A 26,191-nucleotide genomic window follows, 5' to 3' on the forward strand; every position below is an offset into this window, starting at 1 on the left:
GCAGTCCACTCCCTAATGGTCCTGGCCCCTCATCTGAGCCCTCACTCTCCTCAGCCATCCACACCTGCTGCTGGCTAACCACAACAAAAACATGGAAATCACAGAGTAGGGCAGAAGCGGGTGGACAGGGTCAAATGATCACCGGAACTACCGGTTTGCCCGAACCAGTCCAGCTGACTTCCACTTCTGGTCGATGCCGTCAGTTTCTTCATTCCAAGGAATTATCCAGCACCAAACATGTGCATCAGGGCACAGGTGAGAAACTGCTTTGGGGAAAATAGCATCCTTTTTTAAAACAGCCCCTGCGAAGAACAGTTCTTACCATTGTTTTACAAACAATTACGGTTATGAAGGTGTCCACCGCTCAACAACATTTGGCAGGAATTCATTTTGATTTGTGTTAGAAATTCTGTTTTGGGTAGCCCTGGAGAATGAAAAAGTCCCTTGCTTGTCACTGTGGACTTGCTACTTAACTGTTTTAATTGTCACTATAACAGAAACTCTCTTTTGAACAAAAAGACCATAGAGCATAGAGCATAGATTATACCTAGCGAGCCTACAAACACTGCCATCTACTGGCTGAGTCATGCTGTAGTTGTTGCAAATTATGCAGTCTGACAATGTACAAACCAGAATTGAGCTATATTCTCCCTTCCCACCTGAAAAGAAATCTGTTCCAAATGCAAAACCCAAGCAGAGGAGAGGAGTTTCAGTTTCAGTTTCACAGCACCAAGCAGCTTTAGTACAGAACAGTTGAGTTAAGCCATGCCCAGGCTCCTTGCTGTCTCCTTCTTGCTCACACAGCAAATACTCTTTCAGTTCTACTCCCCCTCCCCACCTGAAAAGAAATCTGCTCCAAATGAAAAACAGAAGCAGAGGAGAGGAGTTTCAGTTTAAGTTTCACAGCCCCAGGCAGTTTTAGTCCAGGACAGTTCAGCTAAGTCATGCCCAGGCTCCTTGCTGTCTCCTTCTTGCTCACACAGCAAATACTCTTTCAGTTTCTGTTATGTCCCTGGAACTTGCCAAAGTCCCCACCCAGGTCCGTTCATGCTGCGGGGGCGTTTGCTGCCCCTCATTGGCTGGCCTCCCTCGTTGGCCGGCTATAAAAGCCAGCTGCAGGGTCCGGCCAGCCGCTGATCGCTGTGAGCCTGCTCCAGGCAGAGCTAACGCGTTCAGTCCTTTATTGTTACAATAAAGTCTTGTTGCATCCATGCCCTGGTCTAGCCTCTCATTGCTCAACTACAACACTGGCGACGAGGATGGGATGGCTACCAGAGGCAATCTGCAACAGCTGAAATCACTAAAACCGCTGAGCCGCAGCCGCGCCGCCGGAGAGCTCGGTCAGCAAAAGCGAAAGTAATAAGCGTCTGTAGCCGCTTGGTTAGCCAGCTACAGGGGAAAGTGAAGCGCTGCGAGCCGCAGCCGCTCAACACAAAAAGAGCGCGAAATTCAAACGGCTGTCGTTTGGATTTCTTGCCGGAATACAGCGCGGTGCTGTTATTCCGAGTCACTGACGTTTACGCAGGCGCGAAATTCGAAGCGCTATCAGAGGCGGCAAGCCATTACCGCCTACGCTCTCCAGGAGCACGAATTTCAAAATGCTGCCAACAGCTGTTGCAGCTTAGCCACAATTGTAGCCCAGAGAGAGAGGAGAGAGGTTCTGTGGAGCCTCTCCAAAGCTGTAGTCACTAGCCCGACAAGAGCACATAGTGCCATTTTGTTGTCCCAGAGAGATTTCACAACAGCATAACTTGCAGAAGTCCTCATCATGAACTCCAACCCAGCCTTCCCACCGTTCAAGCCGGAAGAAGAAAAGTGGGAGTCATACAAGAATCGTTTTAACCACTACATCGACGCTATTGGTCTGGCTGATGCTGGGGAGCACAGAAAAAAGTCATTCTTCCTCAGTTATTGCGGAGCCGTCGTTTTTGATACCGCCACAGCACTCGTTGCTCCACGTGAGTTAAAGAATATCCCCTGGGCAGAATTGCTAGAGATTCTCACCAATCATTACTCCCCCAGACCATCACAAATCGCGAGGCATTTCACCTTCCGGATGAGGAAGCAAGCGGAAAAGGAAACCGTCAACCAATATATGGCCGCCTTGAGGACTGCAGCCCTCCACTGCGGGTTCGGGAACTATCTAGATGACATGCTCCTCGACCAGCTCGTCTGCGGGGTCAAAGACCTTCACCTCCAAAGGCGACTGCTCGCCAGGAAGGACCTCAACCTCTCCCAGGCCGTCGAGGAAGCCTTGGCAGCAGAGCTGGCAACCCAGTCAGCCACCGAAATTCAAGGTCCCGTTCCCAAGCAAAGCTGCGCCACCGTTCATTCAGAAGAGGTAGTCAATGAAGACGATCCCAACGATCAAACAGACATCCACCGCCTCACCCATGCCAAACAACCACAGGCAGGAGCCAGGCAAGAAACCAACAGCGCACCCAAACACATCATCCTGTGCCTATCCTGTGGCGGACCTCACTCGAGAGCTACGTGCAAATTCAAGGGTGCCATCTGTAACCATTGCCACAAAAAGGCCACATCGCTAGAGTCTGCCAGGCCGCGCACAACTCAGCACAAAAGGTTCCTTCCTTTTCCCATTCTGGGCCCCAAAGGCAAGTACTAAATTGTCACACTTGCTACCATGCTAACCACACCTGTCACTCTATTAGTAAAATAACACTCTCCATTTTATTAGAAGGTAAACCTTGTCGTATGGAGGTTGACACGGGGTCAGCGCTCTCAATCATCTCTTGGAGCACCCTCAAGAAAATCCAGCCCAGACTATCCAGAAACCAGCTCCAGAAGTGCCAGATCTCCTTGAGGGACTATCAGGGAAAAGACATTCCAGTACTCGGCAAAGGCAAGTTCCTTGTTAATTTTAAAGCTTTTAAAGGCCACCTGCCTCTAGTGGTAGTTAACGGCAACCTCCCCAGTCTTCTGGGGCTTGATTGGTTCCCCTACCTCGGCCTAGGGTTAACAGGAGTCCATGCTGTCTCAGCTTCTGACACTGACTCCTTATTCACTGACTACTCAGACGTATTCAGCGATGAGTTAGGGTGTTATAATGGTACCCCCATCTCATTTGCAGTTGACCCCCAAGCGGTTCCAGTCCGGCTGAAACCGCGTAGAGTCCCATTCGCCATTCGGCCTAAACTGGACGCAGAACTCGATAAATTATTAAAGCAAGGGGTCATTGAGCCGACAGACTTCGCCAAATGGGAGACGCCAATTGTCACACCCCTTAAAAAGGATGGCAGCCTGAGAATTTGTTCAGATTACAAAACAACAATCAACCGCTTTCTACAAGTTAGCGTATACCCAGTCCCGGTCATTCAACATTTATTGCATACCTTTGAGCCTGGCAACATTTTTGCCAAATTGGACATGTCACAAGCGTATCAACAGTTCCCTGTTGACAACCAAACAGCCGAACTGCAGACCATTGTGACCCACAGGGGTGCCTTCCGGTGCAAGCGTCTCCAGTTTGGCGTAAGTGTTGCCCCGGGCATCTTCCAATCCCTCATGGAGCGTATACTACAGGGCCTCCCTGGCGTAGTACCCTACTTCGACGACATATTGGTCTCGGCCAGGGACAGACCCCCAACTCTTCCAGAGAGTCAGAGCAGTGTTAGACAGGTTCAGACAGCATGGCCTCAAATTAAAAAGGGAGAAATGTGCCATTGCCACTAGACAGGTGGACTTTCTGGGCTATAGAATTGACGCCTCAGGCATTCACCCCCTAGAATCCAAGGTCAAGGCAATTCATGAGGCACCCACGCCAACCACTAAAGCCGAGCTACAAGCCTTTTTGGAATTATTGAACTTTTATGCATCATTTCTACCTCACAAAGCATCAGTAGCAGAGCCTTTACACAGGCTCTTAGATAAAAAAGCACCTTGGCACTGGGGACACAAGGAAGACACCGCTTTTCGCGCAGTCAAATCACTGCTCACATCGGACGCGGTCCTTATTCAATTTGACCCACACCTTCCATTGGTACTAGCCGCGGATGCATCCCCTTCTGGGATTGGCGCCATATTAAGCCATAGACTACCCAACGGCTCCGAGGCACCAATCGCCTTCTTTTCCAGAACGCTCTCAGCGACAGAGCGTAACTATAGTCAAATCGACAAGGAGGCTTTAGCCGCAGTGGCCGCGGTTAAGAAATTTCATGAATTCCTGTTTGGCCACAACTTCGAGCTAATCACGGACCACAAGCCTCTCCTGGGTCTTCTTTCTGGAGACAAGCAGACTCCCCAAGTGTTGTCTCCCAGAATGACGAGGTGGACCTTGTTCCTGGCGGCGTATTCGTACAAGCTCATCCACCGCCCAGGAAAAACATTAAGCCACGCAGACGCACTCAGCCGCTGCCCCCTGCCAGCTCCAGCGGAAGACCCGGCACCGGTCCATGCCATCTTCGATGTCACCGAGATCGACCTTCCTGTCACCGCCCTCGACATCGCCACCAAATCCAAGACAGACAAAACCATCGCCCAGGTACTGGACTGGGTGAGGAGGGGGTGGCCGGGCTCTAACCTCGCAGCTGAATTCACACCTTTTAAGACCCGTCAACAGGAACTGTCTAGCATACAGGGCTGCCTGTTGTGGGGCACCCGGGTTGTCATTCCGGCCTCACTGTGCACACCAGTCTTAGAGGCACTACATGAGGGCCACCCGGGCATCGTCCGGATGAAGGCGTTGGCGCGGAGGTACGTCTGGTGGCCTGGCTTGGACGACGACATCGTCAAGTGGGTAAGCTCATGCCAACCCTGTCAGGAATCCAGACCATCCCCTCCAGTCACCACCCCCACAAAGTGGGAGAGCGCCAACGCGCCTTGGTCAAGGCTGCACATTGACTTAGCGGGTCCTATATACGGCAAGACCTTCTTGGTGGTCGTGGATTCTTACTCTAAATGGATCGATGTGGCCCAACTATCCACGACCACCACGCAAGCGGTTACCAAGGCTCTAACCCGCCTATTCGTAACACACGGGCTACCAGATACCATAGTTTCGGATAATGGCCCCCAGTTTGCCTCAACAGAATTTAGCCGTTTCGCCACAAATCTTGGCATCCGACACATCTTCACGGCCCCCTTCCATCCTGCCAGCAACGGACTGGTGGAGAGAGCCGTTAGATCCACAAAAGAAGCGTTAGCCAGATTCAGCAAAGAAGATTGGCATCACAGACTCTCCCGCTTCTTGCTAAGCCAACACTCAACCCCTTGCATGGTCACCAACAAATCCCCTGCTGAACTTCTGATGGGTAGACGCCTAAGAACTGTGTTGGATAGGCTCCACCCTCACTATTGCCCAGACACCCCTCTCGCTTCAATGACGGGGGTCAGAGATTTTGTCTTGCAGGAACATGTCTTTGCAAGGAACTATGCCGGAGACCCACTGTGGATTCCAGGAGTGATAGTAGCCATCACCGGTCCCAGGTCGTACTGAGTCCAGCTGGATGATGGCCGCATCTGGAGAAGACACCTGGACCAGCTAAGGAAACGACAGGGTACCTTCGCCAGTGCCGGATCGTGGGCTCAGGTCGACCCCCAGGTGCCGCACCAAGCTCCCATCAAAGACCATACCAGGACCTCTTCGCCACCACCACCTGGACCAGGGGAGCAGGCAGTAGACCGGGACTGCCCGATGGGTCCGCCACCTGAACCAGCAGACGAGGCCACGACATCACCGACCAGAAGCTTATGCATGACCCTTCTATGTATATATATTCATATATTCTATATTATATACTTCTCGGTGCAAAATGGAATTGAGAATCTTTCCTAAATGCCCAAGCTGGGACAGGCATATCGGTCTGTCCCAGAGCACTTTGCAAGAGAGGAGGAGGCTTCCTCTGCCCTCTTTTTCTTTCTAGCCAGGGAGGTGTTTCCTCCCCCCATTCCCCCCCCCTCCCACACACACACCATCTTTTAGAGCTGTGTGCTGTTTATTGGGAAAGTGTCAGGGTTTCTTTCTTTCCTTGGGCATTGTGGGTGAGCAGAGCCGTTGCTCTATTTAGCTAAGCCTTCCAGGGCCCCTGTGCACACCCAACATTTGAAGGGACACCCCCACCCCCCTCCCTTGCCTTGTCCTGCCTCTTCTTCCACCCAGTGTTTTGTCTTACACACCAACTTCTCCCCAGCGGCCATGTTTGATCCTGCACTTCTCAATAGTCAGATCCTTTCATTTCGCTCTCCTTCCGGGGATGTTGCAATCTCGCCACATAGAATTAAGAACACTTGAATTAGTCAATGTTTTATAAAATATAAGTGAAGGGGGTGGGGAATTGATTATGGAAAGTTTATAATTGTTCCCATAGAAGTATGATATTTAATTGAAAAGTAATGTGAAAAATGTTAAGACTGTAATGAATATTAATATTAATGATAGAATTGAATTGGAATGGAATGTTGTTTTAATTATATACATTTATAATTTTTTCTTTTCTTTTTCTTTTAAGAATACTGTGTGTAGTTTAAGAATGTACCAAGCAGAATCCGAATGGAAGTTATGTATTATATTGAGTGTTATAACTTTAGGGGAAAGATATAAAGGCGTCATACTCCAATCAGTAATTACAGGAGAAATTTTGTTTAATGAGAAAAGATAATAGACAATTGAAACAGGACAGACAAAAAATATAAATATAATTATTTGAATTGAGATGAAATAAATACAATAAAATTGAGGAAATTAAAAGACAGGAGAAGCCATGCAGAAAATGTAAAATAGTAATAAGATATGGAATAGAATATAAAAATGAGCATGAACCTGAATTTGTGTCTGTACAAAGAAATGTAACCCGGGATTATGCTGCTTTCAGAAAAGACGTTTTAACTGTATTTCTTTTCTTTTTGTGAAAACTCAAATAAAATTTACAAAAAAAAAAAGATCACGTGAATTACTAGGACTGCTCCATAAAGCCTTAGTAAGGCCCTACTTGGAATGCTGCACCCAGGTTTAGTCACCACATCAGACCCCCAAAAAGATGAGGAGACTTTTAGGGAAAGTGCTCGGAACAACAACTAAAATGGTAAGGGTGCTGGAGGCTTAAACATAGGAAGAACGTCCCCAAAATGTTTTTTTTTTTTTAAAGAGGTAACTGGAATTTCTGGTTTTGTTTTTATTTGAAGACGTTTCTCTTTTCATCCCAGAAGCTTCACCAGCTCTGACTTGGATGGATGGGGGATGGAAGTCAGAGCTGAAGAAGCTTCTGGGATGAGAAGCGAAACATCTTCAAATAAAAACAAAACCAGAAATTCCAGTTGCACCTTTGTTTGGAGCAAACATAAGAATCTCCACAGAGATATGAAGAAGGGTTGCAGGATTTGGGTTTGGCCAGTCTAGAGAAAAGAAGGTCTAGGGCAGAGGTCTCATTCTCGTGGCCCGCGGGCCAATTGCGGCCCGCAGGACGATATCCTGTGGCCCCCACCGTGATATGAAAGTATAATATTAGTGTATAATATAAATATAAAGTATAATATAAAGTATACTATTATGCGGCCCAGCCTCACCCAGACTCTGCCTCCAGCGGCCCTCAGGTAAATTGTGTTTGAGACCCCTGGTCTAGGGGGACAGGAGAGCAACCTTCCAGGATTTGAGGGGCTGCCCCAAAGAAGAGGGGGACAAACCAGAAGGCAAGGCAAGAAAGAAGGGATGGAAACGAATCAAAGGAGAGAAACAACCTGGAGAAACTTTCCAAACAGCGAGGACAATCAACCAGGGGAACCGAAGTTGCCTTCAGAAGTTGTGGTTGCTCCATCACTGGAGGCTTTTTAGAAGAAGCTGGACAGTCACATGTCTGAAATGGTAGCGGGTTTCCTGCTTGAGGAGGGGGCTGGACTAGAGGACCTCCAAGGTCCCTTCCAATTCTGTCACTGTTGTTCTGAGCTCCTTTGACCGAGGGATCTGGGATCTTTGACCAAGGGAACCTGGGACCGAGAGAAGGTGGGATCTTTGACTGAGGCAGCTGGGATCCGCCGCCCTTCAGGCCAGATTTGGATCTGCCCGTTTAGGACAGGTTGATCTCAACCCAGGAAGCCACCCAGCTCGCTCGGCTCTTTTCAACGGAGGAGGATGCGGGAGAACTTCTGCGAGGGCGACTTAGGGACGCGGAGCCCGGCCAGCTCCTCCCGGCGGCGCCTGGGGAGGGGGCGAGGGGGCCGCTTCCCCGCCCAGCCGCCCCCCCCTCCCCCCTTCTCCCTCCCCCTGAAACTCGACCCCGGGCCGTATATCCCCGAAGAGGCGGGCAGCCCTTTGGGGGCAGAGGCCAGAGATTTCCCCTGGTGGAGAAGGGCGCAAAGCGGAACCCACGCCGGGCCGGACCGAGGATGCCACATCACTGCGAGCGCTGCCGGCCTCGGGGAGGCATGCGGGGGCGGGGGCTGCTGCGCGCGTGGCTGGCGGCGGCTGCAGTCGTGGCCGTGGGCAGCCTGGCGCCCACCGCCACGCTCGCCGGACCGGGTAGGTAGGGAAAAGCGGGAGGTTGGAGGGGGGTCTTCGAGTTTGGACCCTGCCCGGCGTTGGGCACTTTCCTCCGAGTCTTGGAGGGGGGAGCGGTGGAGTAAAGGTCCCGCTAGCAGATTTCGGGGGAGGAGAGTGTGTGGGGGTGTCCCCATGTGGTCTGCAGCCGTAAGACGCCCAGCCTGGGGGTGGGAGAGTGGGGGTGGGGTCTCTGCCCAGCTGGACCTCCCCTCCCGACTTCCTGCCGCCGCTTCTCGGAGTGGGGAGGGGAGCGGGGGGGGGAGAGCAGGGGGCTCACAAGCCGAAGGCAGGCAGGAGCCCCGGAAGGGCGCGCGAGTCCCGGCGGGCAGTTTTTTTAGAATGGAATTATCAGGAGTTGGGAGGGGACCTGGGAGGTCTTCTAGCCCAACCCCCACCCCCCCACCCCCGCTGAAGCAGGAGACCCTACCTACTCCGCTTCTGACAAGGGGGCTGTGTCCAGTCTCTTCTGGAAAGCCTCCGGGGTGGTGGTGGTTAAATGAATTGACAGATTGAACAGAGTGGGAAGGGACCTTGGAGGTCATCTAGTCCACCACCACCACCCAGATCCCAGATCCCTCGGTCAAAGGTCCAAGCTTCGTTGGGCAAAGACGCCAGCTTCTCCCGCCCAAGCAGGAGACCCCCCACCGCATTTCTGACAGAGGGCAGTCTGGTCTCTTCTTGAAAGCCTCCAGGGGTGGTAAATGAATCAACAGATTTAACAGAGTGGGAAAGAACCTTGGAGGTCATCTAATCCAACCCCACCCCCCACCCCCAAGCAGGATACCCTACTACTCCATTTCTGACATAGGGCAGTCCAATCTCTTCTCGAAAGCTTCCAGCGATGAAGCTCCCACAACTTCTGTTCCACTGGTTGATAGTTCTCACTGTTAGAAAGTTTCTCCTTATTTCCAGGTTGAATCTCTCCTTGCACAGTTTCCATCCATTATTCCTTGTCTGGCCTTTGGGTGCTTTGGAAAGCAGCTTGACCCCCTCCTCCTCTCTGTGGCAGCCCCTCAAATCTTGGAAGACCGCTATCCTGTCTCCCCTGGTCCTCCTCTTCAGTAGACTAGCCAGGCTCAGTTCCCACGCTGTTCCCGTGTGCGCGTCCCCTTCGGCGGGTTCCCAGTCTTCTAAACCCTGCAGAAAAATATTGGAAAGCCCCCAGCTGGCGGAGACGCAAGTCTTCCCGGGCAACCTGGCGGTGGGAGATGCGCCGAAAGGAGGCAGCAGCGCAGCGCAGCACCTGCTTGGCCGCCGGGCGCAGCGGGATTCATTCTCCGAGGATGGGCTCCGAAAGCTGGGAAGACAGACCCAGTGAGAGGCCCAGGTTGGATACTGTAACGTTTGTCCTGCGACATGAAGATTCGGCCGGAGCCTTTCCCTCTCTGGGTTCCTGGTCGGGCGGGAAACAGTGAGGTTAAGATTAAGTGGTTGAAGAGGAGGAGGGGACGGGAGGGGGAGGGGGAGGAGGACTGTGGGGTCCTTGGGGCTCTCTGAGCTTAGTGGTTTTCTTGCAGACATTTCATGACCCAACTAGGGAACATCATCAGTGCTAGAAGGGAGTGAGAGTTGCGGAAAGAAGGAGGAGGAGGAGGAGGAGGACGACTGTGGGGTCCTTGGTGCTCTCTGGGCCTTGCTGTTTTTTTGCAGACATTTCATGACCCAACTAGGGAACATCATCAGTGCTAGAAGGAAATGGCGATTATGGAGGAGGAGGAGGAGGAGGAGGAGGAGGAGGAGGAGGAGGAGGAGGAGGAGGAGCTTCTATTCTATTCTGTTCTATTCTGTTCTATTCTATTCTATTCTATATTCTTCTGTTCTATTCTATTCTTTCTATTCTATTCTATTCTATTCTATTCTATCCTACCCTATTCTTTCTATTCTATTCTGTATTCTTCTGTTCTATTCTATTCTAATTATTTCTACACTATTCTATTCTATTCTGTTCTATTCTATTCCATTCCATTCCATTCTATTCTATTCTATATTCTTCTGCTCTGTTCTATTTTATTCTGTTCCGTTCCGTTCTATTCTATTCTATTCTATTCTATTCTATTCTATTCTATTCTATTCTATTCTATTCTATTCTATTCTATATTCTTCTGTTCTATTCTATTCTATTCTTTCTATTCTATTCTATTCTATCCTACCCTATTCTTTCTATTCTATTCTGTATTCTTCTGTTCTATTCTATTCTAATTATTTCTACACTATTCTATTCTATTCTATTCTGTTCTATTCTATTCTATTCTATTCCATTCTATTCTATTCTATATTCTTCTGCTCTGTTCTATTCTATTTTATTCTGTTCCGTTCCGTTCCGTTCCATTCCGTTCCGTTCCATTCCATTCTATTCTATTCTATTCTATATTCTTCTGTTCTATTCTATTCTTTCTATTCTATTCTATTCTAATTATTTCTACACTACTCTATTTCCTTTTCCTATTCTATTCTATTCTATTCTATTCTATTCTATTCTATTCTATTCTATTCTATTCTATTCTATTCTATTCTAATTATTCCTCCTGTACTTTTCCATTCTTCTATTCTATTCTATTCTATTCTATTCTATTCTATTCTATTCATTCTATTCTATTCATTCTATTCTAATTATTTCTACCCTACCCTACTCTACTCTACTCTGCGATGGAGAGCTGAGGCTCCTGGGATGGTTTTAAAGACTCTTGAGGTCAGAACTCTCCCCACCCACCCACCCACCCCTCTCCCACTGCTTGGCCAAAAAGGGGCTGCCCAAAGGATGGGCCTTTCCCTGGACTGCAGCCTGGGTAACTTCCGGTGGGTGAGCTGAGACTGAGTCCTTTCCTTTGTCTGCCTTTTCTGGGCTGGCTCACCCCAGGCCAAGCGAAGCAGCTGTTTTGGGAGAGGTCTCCTCCCACTTTGGGTGAAGGGAAGCCCCACCCACCCACCTCCTTCAGCCCCTGGGTTCCCTCCCTAGCAATTAATCTAACTGCTTTGGACAGCAGCAGAAATAACAATAATTTTGGCTTCCGGCTGGCTTCTCTTTGTGGGACCATTGTCCCCTGCTGAAAGCAACAGCATGGGTGGTGGGGTGGGGGTGGGGGTGGGGGGCTCTGGCAGCCCTGGGGGGTTGGGGGAATGGAGGCACGGGGGTGGGTCCCCCCCCCCCGCTTTGTTGCTCTTGGGGAGCTTCAGCCTGTCTCCTGGGAGAGGCAGGTTTGTAGCCGTGGAGGAGGAGGAAGGCAAAGGTTTTTGGCAAACCTCAGGAGACAGGTTGGAACCATTCATTTAGAAAGAACAATATATGTGCACGTCTCTCTCTCTCTCTCTCTCTCTCTGTGTGTCTCTCCCTCTTCCTCTCTCTCTCCCTCCCTCTCTCTCCCTTTTATTCACTCTCTTTCTCCTCCACCCTGTTTGGAAAAAGACAGGACACAGGGGCAAAGGGAAAAAGGGCAACAGAATATTTTCTTTCTTTCTTTCCTTTCCTTTCTTCTTTTCTTCCCACCTTACGTTCTCTTTCTTTCCCTTCCTTCCTCTTTCTTTCTTTCCCTTCCTTCCTTCCGATCTTTTATTTTCTTTCTTTCCTTCCCTTCCTTCCTCTTTCTTTCTTTCCTTTCTTTCCCTGCCTTTCTTCCTATCTTTCATTCTTTCTTTCCCTTCCTTCCTTCCTTCCTCTTTCTTTCTTTCCTTTCCTTCCTTCTGACCTTTCATTCATTCTTTCTTCCCTTCCTTCCTCTTTCGTTCCCTTTCTTTCTTTCCCTGCCTTTCTTTCTATCTTTCATTCTTTCTTTCCCTTCCTCCCTCTTTCTTTCTTTCTTTCTTTCTTTCTTTCTTTCTTTCTTTCTTTCTTTCTTTCTTTCTTTCTTTCTTTCTTTCTTTCTTTCTTTGAATCCTATTGCAAAGTACCAGGATCTAGCTGGAGTTTGGAACTGTTGAAAAGGAAAATACATCTCTTTGGCTCTTAAAGGCCTGGATAAGGAAGAAATAGATATAGATAGATAGATAGATAGATAGATAGATAGATAGATAGATAGATAGATAGATAGATAGACGGACGGGGGAGAGAGAGTGTGTGTGTCAATGGCCCAAAGTCACCCAGTGATCTTTCATAGCTAAGGTGGAACTAGAACTCATGGTCTCCCAATTTCTAGCTTAGAACTTAACCACTAGTACAAGGGTCTTCAAACTTGGCAAGTTTAAGAGTTGTGGACTTCAACTCCCAACATTCTTGAGCTAACATGACTGGAGGAGGAATTCTGGGAGTTGAAATCCACAAGTCTTAAAGCTGTCAAGTTTGAAGACCCCTGCACTAGATCAGAGAGAGGGGGGAGGGAGGGAGAGAGAGGGGGAGGGAGGAAGAGAATGAGAATTATTTATTGGCCAAATGTGATCGTATACACAAGGAATTTGTCTCCAGTGGATAAGCTCACAGTGTACATACAAACAACAAGGCGATAGATCATACATCATAGCTAGAATCATTAGTCATAAGTTGCAAACAACAATTGATAAGTTGTCAGAAACCAATAGGAGAAGATAGTAGGGAAGATGAGACGATGAGGAAAAAATGAGAAATGAGGCAGGGCTTTGGGAATTAAGTCTTCAACAGAAGGATGTGATTATTTTATTCCAGTGCACCAAAGGGAGCCAGAAGCCAACACCTTTTCTTTCTTTCCCCTTCCCCCCATGCATTCCCCCTCCCTTTTCCCTCCCTTATCTTTCTTACTTTTTCTTTTGTATTTTGGAATCTCATAGCATCGATACATAAATAAATAAAAAATCTTTGGTTAGAAAAAGAATAATAGTTTGGGGTTCTTTGCAATTCTCTTAGTCCAATTCGAGCAACTTAACTTGCTGCAAGACCCTCATGTTCTGCCAGACACTTTCCCCATTTCTCTCCCCCCACCCCATCTTAGTTACAAAGTTTTGAAGTCACAACTCCGAGGAGTTTGTGGCCTCTTCATGGTCTGCGGCCACTGCTTCCTGGGAAGAGAAGGAAGTGTAGAATTAAAGCGAGTGAAAAATAACAAGTGACGTCAGGCATATTGGTTTAATTTCTGCCGGTCTGGGAGGTACTCCAGGGTCTGATGCTTGGTGTAAATGTGTTGCAGGTGCCCCAGATATCTCATGTCTTCAAAATTGAGGTTCCATATCCTAGAGCCATCCTCTCTGATGCTTGTAGAAACTCTTAACTTAATGATATCCAAAATATACAACCTTCTTCTGAATTTTAAAATGGAAGAAGAAATTGTAAAAAAAAAAAACAATGATAGTGTAATGACCCCAGGCGTGGCACAAAAATAACAAAAGGCACAAATGTAGATAAATTCCCTTTAATGACTCCAACTTAGCCCCCAAAGTCCAGTTATCCTCAGCGGGAGATCAAACTCTTCCAAAAACAGTCTATGAAGGGAAGAAATGCAGTCCAAACCCAAAGTACAGATAAAGTAGAAATAAAAAAAACAAACAAACACAAACTACGCTGAAGTAATTAACACGACAGACCAGGATAATAAATTGCAGACTTCCAAAAGATAATGAGGTACACACAGTTGGGAGGACATCCAAACCCAGATAAGCCTCAACAAAGATAATGCACACTTTGCTTTCAGCAAGGTGCTGTGTGTAAACGCCCCCACTTATATCCTGTTCTCCCAGCTGCAACTAATGAAAGGGATCAGGGCCCTTTTCTCTCCTGTAAGCCATGTTGCTCCCTTCTCCGTTCCTCCCTGCACGTGACCTAGGATGAAGAGGGAGTGGGCCTGGGTCTTCCTCTGAATGCCCAGCCGGACTGTGCCCTTCTGCCGTTTCTTCCACAGCACCAGAGCCACACTCCCACTCCCTGTCAGCTGTTCAATCTCCCTCTCAGAATCAGACTCCAACAAGGGCATGACAGATAGCTTGGGTGAAAAATTTGGGATATAATATTGGAATACTAGGGGGAAATGTGGGGGACGACGACTATAAACTAACATTATCAGCAGCGTATAAAGAAAACATATACAAAATGTTCTACAGATGGTATTTACCCCCTACTAGATTGGCAAAGATGTTCCCAACTAGGAGTCCAAACTGCTGGAAATATAAAAAAAACAAACAGGGCACCTTCTTCCATATGTGGTGGACATGTTCAGAAGCCAAAAGTTATTGGAGTAGAATTCATAAGTGGATAGAGGAAATAATGAAACAAAAAATTGAATTGAGACCGGAACTGTTTTTATTAGAAATATTAAAGGGTGATCATACTAAGACAGACATATATATCATTTTACATATAATAACTGCAGCCAGGATTGTGTATCCACAGTACTGGAAACAGGAAAATATACCCTCTGAGGGGAACAGGGATAAGAAAGATTTTGGACTTCACAGAGATGGACAGGCTGACCTTAGAGTTAAAAGATAGAAATAAAATGGAGTACTATCTGGTCTGGGACACCTGCTCTATTTGGTTAGACAATAGACATAAAAATAATGTAGTAATTAAGACACGAATATGAATGTTGACGATGCTGGAACGTTGTTGGAAATGTAAATATGTTTTTAAACTGTTGGAAAATGTTTAATAAAATTTATTTTAAAAAGAAAGAAACTCCACTAGAGGGGAGCAGAGATCCATTATTTTGTTCCAGCTAAACTTCCTGAGATTCAGCTGCTCCTGGTTCAAAAAGAAGCCAATCACACGGACGGGAATGGTGTAGTTTTGACTGTGTGGAATCATGTCTGCTCCTTGGGATGCTCCTGGTTATTGGCCGAATGAGAATGATCTCCCCTCAGTAGGTTGAGTTTTTATTGATTAAATAATATTTCTCACGAACAAGAACTTCCAAACCACTGGATACACCAGCACCTGGCAAACCACTGGAAATATATTGATATTTCTTGTCATTTAGTCTTCCTTCACACGGTGACGGATGCAAGGAATGTACTCACCGAACCCTGGAAAGAAAAAGAGATGCCGGCCTTTTGAAGAATGGATTTTGAAATGGACAGAATTAGCAGAATTAACTGCCTTGATTAGAGATTAACTGCCTTGATTAGAGATGAACAGATTAACAAGAGTCGGAAGGGACCTTATAGGTCATCTAGTCCAACCCCCCTTCCCCCCCACCCAAGCAGGAGACCCCATACCATTTCTGACCAAGGGCAGCCCAGTCTTTTCTTGAAAGCTGCCAGGGATGAAGCTCCCACCACTTCTGAAGGCAAGCCATATAATGGACTAGACAGCTTTATACGAGACTGGAAACCAATTATGGACTTTTTAACGGCTATATATAACAGCAGATGGTTAACAGAGGGATTTGAAAATTACTGTAATGTTTAATTCAATGTTGACTGCTTTTTGTATATAATGTAAAATAAAATGTGTGTGTGTGTGTATGTATCAGTATGGTATACTACCGGTTTGGACCAGTTCACCCGAACCGGTAGTAAAAAAAAAGCCAACGATCAGCTGAGAGGAGGAAAAAATCCTCCCAAAAACCATCCTCTCCGCTGATTGGTGCTGCAGGCCTCAGATGGTGTAGGGAAAGCTGCGTGCACGTGTTAGGCAAAGCACGCCCACCAAGACATGCCCACCAAGCCACGCCCACTGAATCAGTGGTAAAACAATTTGAATCCCACCACTGGTGTATATGTATATATGGAAAATGTATTGCTTTTTCTTTTCTTTCAGCACTCAGCCAGGTGTTCTGACCCAGGCTTCGTCAAACTTAATGAAATACAAACTTATTTTAAAAGCAAAACCTATTTTAATCAACACTGGGAATTACTTTCATTCCTAGCCAGAACTAATCTTAAACAGTTCCCCAAGAGAAGCACACACCTTTCAGTGCTGTGGGATGCTGCCCAAAAAACAGGAGTCCAATTAATTATAACATGAACCAACCAAAGTCCCAGAAAAAAAACTAACCAGAGTTCACAGAGCTTCAAGAAGGATTCGGAGACAATTGAACTACTTTGCTTCCTGCAAAGATTTCATCATCTTGCCCTGACTTTTATCCCTTATGGGAGGGGCAATCACCTCCCAGCCTTATTCCTCAGTTGCCCCTTTTGTCTTAGCTGTTCTTGCCTTCTGGAAGCTTTGCGCATATGGGCACTGGGAACAGGTTCCCCTCATTCTTCTGCCTCCCAGCTGCCAGACTCCAAAGGCTCCAAAGGCAGCGCCCCACTCCCAGACGGTCCTGGCCCCATCCCTGCATCGGATGCAGGACCCTCTCTAGACTCCCAGACTGGTCCCCTTTCTTTCTCACTGTCTGATTCCACTGCAGTCTGCACTGGCTGCTGGCAAACCACAACACCAAGGTGGATCCTACATGTTAAATGTCAAATCCAGTGGATCATTTTTTTTTCCTTCTTTTTTTGTACACTACCTTTTTTTCCCCCTTCATTGTTGTTGTTAGGGTTGAATGCACTTCTAAGTAGTTTTTCCTCGATTATTAATCGCTTCTCTTTTCTTCCAGCAAACTGTGTGGACATCGGCCTGGGTTCTTGCAATGACGTATCTTATTCCAAAACGGCATATCCTAATTTACTGGACCAGAAAACCCGAGAAGCTATTGAATACAGTTCCGAATACATCTTGGCGAGTGTACTCCACAACCTCCTGCAGGGAGAATGCAATCCTGACCTGAGGCTCTTGAGTTGCTCCATTATGGCCCCGAAGTGTGAAAATGGGATGGTCATGAAACCTTGTCGGAGGGTGTGCGAAAGCCTGAGAAAAAATTGCCTCCCGGCTTTCGATGCAATTGAAATGGCTTGGCCCTATTTCCTGGACTGCGACCGCTTCTTTGTGGATGACGTGGAAGGGTGCTTCAATCCATTGGAGAAGCTGCGAGGTAAGACACCAAACCAAGTGGGTCTCCATGAGCAGAGCTCGGACAGGGAGGAGGTTGGGGAGGAACCTGGGCCAGTCCTGGAGTCTGGGGAAAGCTCAGATGAGGGCTCTGCATAGGAGGCAGTGATGGGGCCAAGGCCGTCTGACAGTTATCATCTGTCTCTGGAGTCAGAGATCAGTGGGGAAGAAGAACAGCTGGAGCCTGTTCCCAGTGTGTGCATGTACCAAGCTGCCAGAAGAAGGGGACAGCTTAGGAACAAGGGTCAACTCGGGAGTAATGGCACAGGTGGATGGTGAATGGCCTTTCCCCTAGAGTATAAAAGGAGCAAAAGGGGAGTGGGATTTGCAGAGGACAGTTAGTTCATTTAATTGGTGTGAAGATCTGCCTGACTTCTGGCCAAGTAATTGCTGCTACAGCATAGCGTTTGGAAGATATTGGCCTGGCAACTCTCCAAGCCTGAGAAAGGCCTGTAGTTGTAAAAGACTGTTAGCCGGGACTTTGCTGGAAAGGAATTCCCTTTGACCTAAATAAAAGGGGTTTAATCAGGATGAGGAGTCGGCTTCATGGTTTTGGAAAGCCTTAGGTCAGAACCATTTTTTTACCTGGCATGGCCGGACACCTTAAAACCTCAAATGAGTCAGGCGTGGCTACTGAAGGAGCTCAGCTTGGCCCTTTGAAGTTGGCCATCCTGCCGTATTCGCAGCTATGCTCCACCTCAGCTGGATGCTCACGGAAGAGATCTCTGTCATGGAAAGATCCCGTTTCTTAGGTGGGATCCTTTTCTCCATAGCCAGCTTGTGTCTTGTGCAAGAAAGACAGTTGTGACTCCAGGTGTTACTAGGACTCCCAGGTTGATATAATGGTGGTGGGTATAAAATAGAACATTGATGAAGGTTGCTCCCATTTGGCTAGCCTGCAGGATGCTCCTTGGGGCCGCGGTTTGTGAAAAGCTAACCCATGGTCTACCTCAACCGCTGACCTGTAAACCGATCTTGCCTTCTTAAAGGGGAAATAGAATTTGCCGAAGAGGCCCTCAGTGAAGCACCATCCTTCATCCAGTTCACCCACCACTCCTTCCCGCAAATGGTGAAAGCTTTGAAGAAGGTGGTCTCCAGGTGTCCTCAGGTGGCCCGGTTGTCCAGCATTGGGCGCAGCTTTGAAGGAAAGGACCTCTTTGTGATTGAGTTCTCCACCAGCCCTGGGAAGCACGAACTGCGTGAGCGACACAAGGCTGCTTGAAATGCATTCTCCTGCACCTTTGGTCTCCTCCCCCTCCCTCTTCTCCCTCCTTGTCCTCTTCCTCCTCCTCTTCTTTCTTCTCCTCCTCCTGTTCCTCTTCGTTCTCTTCCTCCTCCTTTTTCTACTCCTACACTTCTTCTTCTCTCTTCTCCTCCTCCTGCTCCTCCTCTTCCTTCTCTTCCTCCTTCTCCTCTTCCTCCTCCTCTTTCTACTCCTACACCTCCTCTTCTTTCTTCTCCTCCTCCTGCTCCTCTTCCTTCTCCTCTTCCTCCTCCTCTTTCTATTCCTACACCTCCTCTTATTTCTTCTCCTCCTGCTGCTCCTTTTCCTCCTCTTTACCTCCTCCTCTTCCTCCTTCTCTTTCTACTCCTACACCTCCTCTTTCTCCTCCTCCTGCTTCTGCTGCTCTTCCTCCTTCTCCTCCACTTCTTCCTCCTGCTCTTTCTACTCCTCCTCCTCCTCCTTTCTTCTCCTCTTTTTTCTTCATCCTTCTCCTCCTCCTCTTCTTTTTACTTCTCCTCCTCTTCTTTCTCCTACTCCTCTTTTTCTTCCTCCTGCTCCTTCCCTCCTGCTCCTCCTTCTCCTCTTCCTCCTTCCCCTCCTCTCCCTCCTCCTCCTCCTCCTCCTCCTCCTTCTCACCCTCCTTCTCCTCCTCCTTGTCTTTGGCCATTCTTCTATTCCTCTCCAACCTATTCCATCTGTTCTGCTACTTCCTTCTGAGATAGCTGCTGTTTCCTTTGCCTCTGCAAAGGAGGGCAGGACAGCTGCGGGGCAGAGCTGAATATAGGATCAATAAGAAGCCTTGGCAAGAGGCTCAGTCCTATCCACAGGCCCCCATCCTGCCAGTTGTGGCAGGGCAGCTGAAGCCAAGTGTCAGGATTCTGGCAGTTACCCCCATTTAAATCATGAGTCTCGAGCCAAACTTTCAAAACTTCAAAAGGATTTATTGGGAGTTAACATGTCCGGCACTGCCTGGGTGCAGTTGACTCTGAGACACATCATTCCTTGTCACCCTTGACCCTGGTCTTCCCTCTACCCCCTGGGTGTATCGTAATTCATATTCTCCAATGGGACAAATCCATAGCCCAGAGTCATCAATCATGCTCTCCAGTTAGAATATTGCATGACAGGAACTTCGGTCACCTAGTTACTATCTCTGAAAACATTTGTGGAATGCACTTTCGGTTTTGCAAGCTGCTGCACTGCTCCCCGCTCCCTTTCTGTTGGCAACTCTAAAAAGGCCAAAGAAATATTTTATGAGTTGACACCAAGCTGATTGGAGGCCACCAGCAGAAAGGTTGGCTGCCCTTCTTTGAACGTCAGGAAGCTCATCTAATGGGAGCGTCTCCTGCATTTATCTCTCCACAGTCAAGCCAGAGTTGAAGTATATCGGCAACATGCATGGAAACGAAGTTGTGGGGAGAGAAATGCTGATCTACCTCGCGCAGCATCTGTGTTCAGAATATCTCCTGGGCAACGCCAGGATCCAGACCCTGGTCAACAACACTCGGATTCACCTCCTTCCTTCGATGAACCCAGATGGGTACGAATTGGCAGCAGAAGAGGTAAGCGCCAATTTGGGACCCAAAGGCTAAGGAAGTCAGCTCTTCGCTCCTTTGAAATCAGCTCTCTCTCCCCAGGAGGGAGCCTAATAAAAACAAGTCTTAATTAGCCACTTTGGAATCGATTGCCGTTTGAAAAATATTGTCCTAGTGCAGTGATGGTGAAACTTTTTGGCACCGAGTGCCCAAAACGGAATGCGTGTGCATGTGCATGCATGAGTGCATCCTGGAATTCCGGAAACCTGAAGACCAGCTGGTCTTTGTATGCCTGTTTTTGGGATGGCCATTTGGGGGGCTGTTTTGGGCCATTTTCAGGCCATTTTTCGGACTATATTCCAGCTGTTTTTTTGGGGGGCTATTTTCAGGCTGGTTTGGGGCCATTTTCAGGCCGTTTTGGGGGCATTTTTACAGGCTGTTTTGGGGCCATTTTCAGGCTGTTTTTGGTCTGTTTGGGGCCATTTTCAGGCCATTTTTCGGGCTATATTCCAGCTGTTTTTTTTGGGGGGAGCTATTTTCAGGCTGGTTTTGGGCCATTTTCAGGCTGTTGGGGCCATTTTCAGGCTGTTTTGGGGGCATTTTTACAGGCTGTTTTGGGGCCATTTTCAGGCTGTTTTTGGTCTGTTTGGGGCCATTTTCAGGCCATTTTTCGGGCTATATTCCAGCTGATTTTTGGGGGGCTATTTTCCAGGCTGGTTTTGGGCCATTTTCAGGCTGTTTTTGGTCTATTTGGCGCCATTTGAGGCTGTTTTTGGTCTGTTTGGCGCCATTTTCAGGCTGTTTTGGTGCCATTTTCAGGTCATTTTTGGGCCCATTTTCAGGCTTTTTTCCAGCCAGTGCTCCAGCACCCATGAAGACCAGCTGGCCATTTTCAGGCCATTTTCAGGCTGTTTTGGGGGCATTTTCAGGCTGTTTTTGGACCATTTTCAGGCCGTTTTTGGGCCATTTTAAAGTTTTTTGGGGGCATTTTCAGGCCATTTTGGGGCCATTTTCAGGCTTTTTTCCAGCCGGTGCTCCAGCGCCCGCGAAGACCAGCTGGCCAGCATGCATGTGCATGACAGAAACCAAAAGAGCACGCGTGCCAAAGGTCCTGGTGGACAATCTTACTGTTGTATTATGTGACGTGATCATCCAAATCCGTTTAGGGTACAATGCGTGTTTCAGGGCATCCGTGCTTCCATGCTAACCCTGGCCCCTCTCTGAATTCTTGCTCTCTCCTTCTGCTAACAGGGCGCTGGCTATAATGGATGGGTCAACGGGAGGCAAACAGCTCAAAACCTTGATCTCAACAGAAATTTCCCAGATTTGACTTCGGAAGCTTACACGCTTGCCAAGATCCGAGGGGCTCGGATGGATCACCTCCCTATTCCCCAATCTTACTGGCTGGGCAAGGTGAGGAATGTGTGAGCACACACACATAGGGTATACCCTATCAAAACACAGAATGCAGAATGACAGAGCTGGAAGGGACCCTGGAGGCTTTCTAGTCCGACCCCCTACTCAAGCAAGAAACCCTAAACCATTTCAATCAATCAATCAATCAATCAATCAATCAGAATAGAGCCAGAAGGGACTTTGGAGGTCTTCTAGTCCAACCCCCTGCTCAGGCAGGAAACCTTATACCTGTGATCGCGAACCTATGGCACACGTGCCATCGGTGGCATGGAAAGCCATTTGTGCCAGCACACAAGCCACAGGCAAATTTACCTCACCGTGCATGCGCGTGCCTCCCAGCTACTTTTCAGGCCTTTTTTCAGCCTGCCAGAGGCTTGAGGGAAGCCTCTGCAGGCTTTGCAGGCCAAAAAATGGGCCCGTTTTGTCACTTCCTGTATTTCCGGAAATACCAGAAGTGATGAAACGGGACCATTTTTCAGCCTGCAAAGCCTGCAGAGGCTTCCCTCAAGCCTCTGGCAGGCTGATACAGGCCTCAAATGGGCCGCAAATCAACTGGGACGTGCAGTGCAGGTCAGGGGGCGGTGGCGGAGGGGGGGAATCACGCACACATAAACAGGGGGCGTGGAGGTGTGCACTCATTGACTTCTGGGTGCTAGCACACGCGTGCGCAAGCACGCACACAATTTTTGGCACAGGAGCCCAAAAAGGTTAGCCACCACTGCCTTATACCATTTCAAATAAATGTTGCCCAATCTCTTCTTAACAGCTTCCAACATTGGAACATTGACAACTTCTGGAGGCAAGTTGTTCCACTGATTACTTGTTCTGTCAATCCGCCATCAACATGGTGACTGTATGGACATTAACTATTCTAAAGTCCAGCATTGGATCCCTAGAGTAAGAAGCAGCCGTGGTTGTTCCAGTACCAATCTTTAACTCAAAAGTCTTAAAATGACCCATTTTTAATGTCATGGACAATCACAACTCATACTGGTGCACAAGCTCCCTTTTGAAGCCATCTAGAGCCCACCTCCCTGCATTTTATATCAATAAGCATTTGTAAGTAGCAATAGCACTTAGACTTATATACCGCTTCACAGCACTTTACAAGCAGTTTGTAGAGCGGTTTACAGAGTCAGCCTCTTGCTCCCAACCAATTGGGGTCCTCGTTTTACCGACCTCGGAAGGATGGGAGGCTGAGTCAACCTTGAGTCAATCAGAATCGAACTTCCTGGCTGTGGGCAGAGTTTACCTGCAATACTGCATTCTAACCACTGTGCCACTAGGGTTACTTATAAGATTAAAAGGAGGCAAAAGAGGAGAGGAAGATGAGGAGAGCAATAGCACTTAGACTGATATACTGCTTCACAGTGCTTTACAGCCCTCTCTAAGCGGTTTTACAGAATCAGCCTCTTGCCCCCAACTATCTGGGTCCTCATCTTACCAACCTTGGATGGCTGAGTCAATCTTGAGTCGGTCAGGATCGAACTTCAGGCAATGGGCAGAGTTAGCCTGCAAAAATGCATTCTAACAGCTGTGTCACCACAGCTCTTCCTTCCTTCATCTTCCTTCCTTCCTTCCTTCATCTATCTTTCTTCCTTCCTTTCTTCCTTCCTTCCTTCCTTCCTTCCTTCCTTCCTTCCTTCCTTCCTTCCTTCCCACTTACCAATAGCCCTTAGACTTCTATACCACTTCACAGTGCTTTCCAGCCCACTCTAAACGGTATATGGAGTTAGCCTCTTGCCCCACAAAATCTGGGTCCTCATTTGACCCACCTCGGAAGGAAGGATGGCTGAGTCAGTCTTGAGCTGGTCAGGATCAAAATGCTGGCAATGGGCAGAGTTAGCCTGCAATCCAGCATTCTAATCACTGGGAAGGAAGGAAGGAAGGAAGGAAGGAAGGAAGGAAGGAAGGAAGGAAGGCCGGTCAGGATCAAACTGCTGACAGTTGGCAGAGTCAGCCTGCAATACTGCATTCTATCCCTTCTTCCTGATCTTCAGGTGGCTCCGGAGACCAAAGCCGTGATGAAGTGGATGAAGTCCATCCCATTTGTGCTGTCTGCCAGTCTCCACGGAGGCGATTTGGTCGTTTCTTATCCTTACGATTACTCGGTGCATCCTACCGAAGACAAAATGTTTTCTCCAACCCCGGATGAGAAGGTAACGCCACGTGATTAGGTTTTTAAAATACTCGACTAAACTATAAAGAGAATGTGACGAGGAAAAGGAAAGAGACATGGGTTGGTTTCCTTTGCTCCCTTTCTCTGGATCCTCATCCCTCCTGGAAATAGACCGCTTCCCCCATTCCATCACTCTTTCGGAAGACATGGTACTGCCAACAGGCCTGGGGAACCCATCAAATGGCTGATTTGGGTATGTGTTGTCACCAAAGGGTGGGGAGGTCAGGGCTTATTAGTTGATTATTATTTGGTTATTTTTTTATCATTTTTATTTTTCATACATTGTGTTTTTATTGTCTGTAAACCACCTAGAGTCGCATTGATATAACATATAGTATGTATTACATCTCCTCCTCCTCCTCCTCCTCCTCCTCCTCCTCCTCCTCCTCCTTCTCCTCTTTCTCTTTCTCCTCCTTCCCCTCTCCTCTTCCTCCTCTTCCTTCTCCTTCCTCTCCTTTTGGGTCAGAACAGAGATAAACCACCGGAGGGAGCAGTGATAAGAAAAATTCTAGACTGCACAGAAATGGACAGGCTGGCTTTAGAGTTAAAAGATAGAGAGGGATCGATGTATTATTCAGTCTGGGATGTCTGATATATATGGTTTGAGAATAGAAAGAAAAGTAGTACTGTAATTAATTAAAGAATATGAAGCTATATGCACTGGATGTAGAATTAACAGAAATTGCACTATGTAACAAGTGGTATAAGCAAGGAGTAAGGAATAGAGAATTAATAGAAAAAGTAATATGTAATAATTGCAATGTAATAGAAAATTAAGTATAAAAATATGGTTAAGAAATGTAAATGATGTCTTCAGTGTTGATGCAATTGTTTTTTTATGTCTTTAAATTGTTGGGAAAACTGAATAAAGTTTATTTAAATAAAAAAAAGAATACCACCACTACCCCCGTGGCTTTTGGAGATGTCTAGAACAGGGGTCACCAACCTTTTGGACCTCAGGGACCACAAAACTCATAATTTTAAATCCTGTGGATCAGAGACCCTGGGAAAATCCCCCCAAAAATCTGCAGGAAAATTCCCCACCCCGACTTCCTCAATCATTCTTTATTTGGGATTGCAGGCTACCGTCTCCAGCTCCGTTCTCGGGGTGGGAGAGAGAGAGAGAGAGAGAAAGACTTTGGGCTTCATACAAGGAAAGCAGCAGAAGCAGCAAAAGTCTGTCTTTCTCTCCTCCAAACTCCGCCAGAAATGAGTCTTTGCCGGCGCAGCCTCTTGGAGCAGGAGGCCTTGCAGGGTCCCAAAGACTCATTTCTGGCGGAGTTTGGGGGAGAGAAAGAAAGACTTTGGCTGCTTTTCTTGTGTGCAGCCAAAAGCAGAAGAAGAAAGAAGCGGAAAGAAGCATCCCGGTGGCCAGGCCAGGCACGTGGGGCGAGTGGGGCAAGTTCCCCCCTCCGCCCTTTCCCTGCTCCCCTCACTACCTCGTGTTGTGCGCAATGCAAGTGATGCAAGCCTTGCGTTCCTGCAAGCTGTGTGAGTGGTGCAGCCTTGTGTTCCCGCACAGCCTGGATTAATTCTTTGGGGGGGGGGACATTTCTCTGTGGACCACCAAAATTTTCTCAAAGACCACCAGTGGTCCCCAGCCCACTGTTGGTGACCACTGGTCTAGAAGTTTGCCAGGAACCGTGAACCGAATGCACTGAAAAATACCAAGAGTTTAATCCGCCAAGCAAAAACACCATTCATGTCATTTTAGATGTTCAAGCTGCTTTCTAGAACCTACGCAGATGCACATCCTGGCATCTCGGACAAATCTGAAATGCGTTGCGGGGGAAATTTCGTGAAACGGGGAGGCATCATCAACGGGGCGGAGTGGTACAGCTTTACTGGAGGTAAAACTTTCTGGTGGTTTGGGGTTTTTTTCCTCCATTACTTCTCCAAACAGTTTGGATGCCTTTGTTCTACATTGACGTAGGAGGGGGAAAAAAGGCCTCGAGGAGAAGAGAGAAGCAGCTCACCCACGTAATCTCTCTGTAAGTGAGCGAGAGAGAACCTACCACTTACAAACCGGGTGCTACCTCGGTGGAGCCATCGCCATTGAAAAACCCATATGTCTTGCCAGCTGGGCTAATGCAGGCATGAATAATTTACAAGGCCCCAAACCAAAGACAGTCTGGCTGCTGCATAGGCGAGCCTGCGACCACCATCATTTTCAGCGTATTGGGCGGGCAGCAAAAACCAGCGCTGACGATCACAAAGCCGGCAGGCTTGGAAGGCTAATAAAGCCCAATCATACTTCCCTCCATGCAGCTCTGCCTTAGACCCAGTACTTGGGCCAGGAAATTGGGCTGTATCTTCAAGATCACTTGAAGCCTTTCTTAGATGCAGGTGGCCAGGGTAGTTGGTGATCTGGAGATCTCCAGAACAGGCTAATCTAACCACTGCATTTTTACTTTGTATTTGTTTTTTGAGTTAACTGTTTGGCTACTAACGTTGTGTTATTTACAATAAGGAATCATTTCATAATTTTATTGTTCCCGTTGGAAGAAAGTTG

At 47.7% G+C, this 26,191-nt stretch overlaps 2 protein-coding genes across 4 annotated transcripts in view; one reads left to right on the plus strand and one right to left on the minus strand.

Annotated features, from left to right (window-relative positions):
• HMX1 (H6 family homeobox 1) overlaps nucleotides 1-26,191 on the minus strand; it is a 243,007-nt gene that overhangs the window by 150,313 nt on the left and 66,503 nt on the right. The window lies entirely within an intron of this gene.
• CPZ (carboxypeptidase Z) overlaps nucleotides 1-26,191 on the plus strand; it is a 36,082-nt gene that overhangs the window by 3,235 nt on the left and 6,656 nt on the right. The window contains exons 1-7 of one of the 3 annotated variants that reach the window (XM_026699768.2): nucleotides 8,027-8,470; nucleotides 16,933-17,307; nucleotides 18,314-18,523; nucleotides 19,915-20,111; nucleotides 21,336-21,497; nucleotides 23,501-23,659; nucleotides 25,394-25,529. In XM_026699768.2, the coding sequence (XP_026555553.1) occupies nucleotides 8,338-8,470; nucleotides 16,933-17,307; nucleotides 18,314-18,523; nucleotides 19,915-20,111; nucleotides 21,336-21,497; nucleotides 23,501-23,659; nucleotides 25,394-25,529 (1,372 nt within the window). In that variant the 5' untranslated portion in view covers nucleotides 8,027-8,337. Of the gene's footprint in view, nucleotides 1-8,026; nucleotides 8,471-11,265; nucleotides 11,288-16,932; nucleotides 17,308-18,313; nucleotides 18,524-19,914; nucleotides 20,112-21,335; nucleotides 21,498-23,500; nucleotides 23,660-25,393; nucleotides 25,530-26,191 lie in introns of those variants that run through there. The other 2 variants (XM_087936524.1, XM_087936523.1) reach the window with 2 other exon arrangements.

The sequence above is a fragment of the Pseudonaja textilis genome, chromosome 6 (assembly GCF_049901715.1).
Source record: "Pseudonaja textilis isolate UNSWEBS1 chromosome 6, rPseTex1.2, whole genome shotgun sequence".
NCBI lineage: Eukaryota > Metazoa > Chordata > Lepidosauria > Squamata > Elapidae > Pseudonaja > Pseudonaja textilis.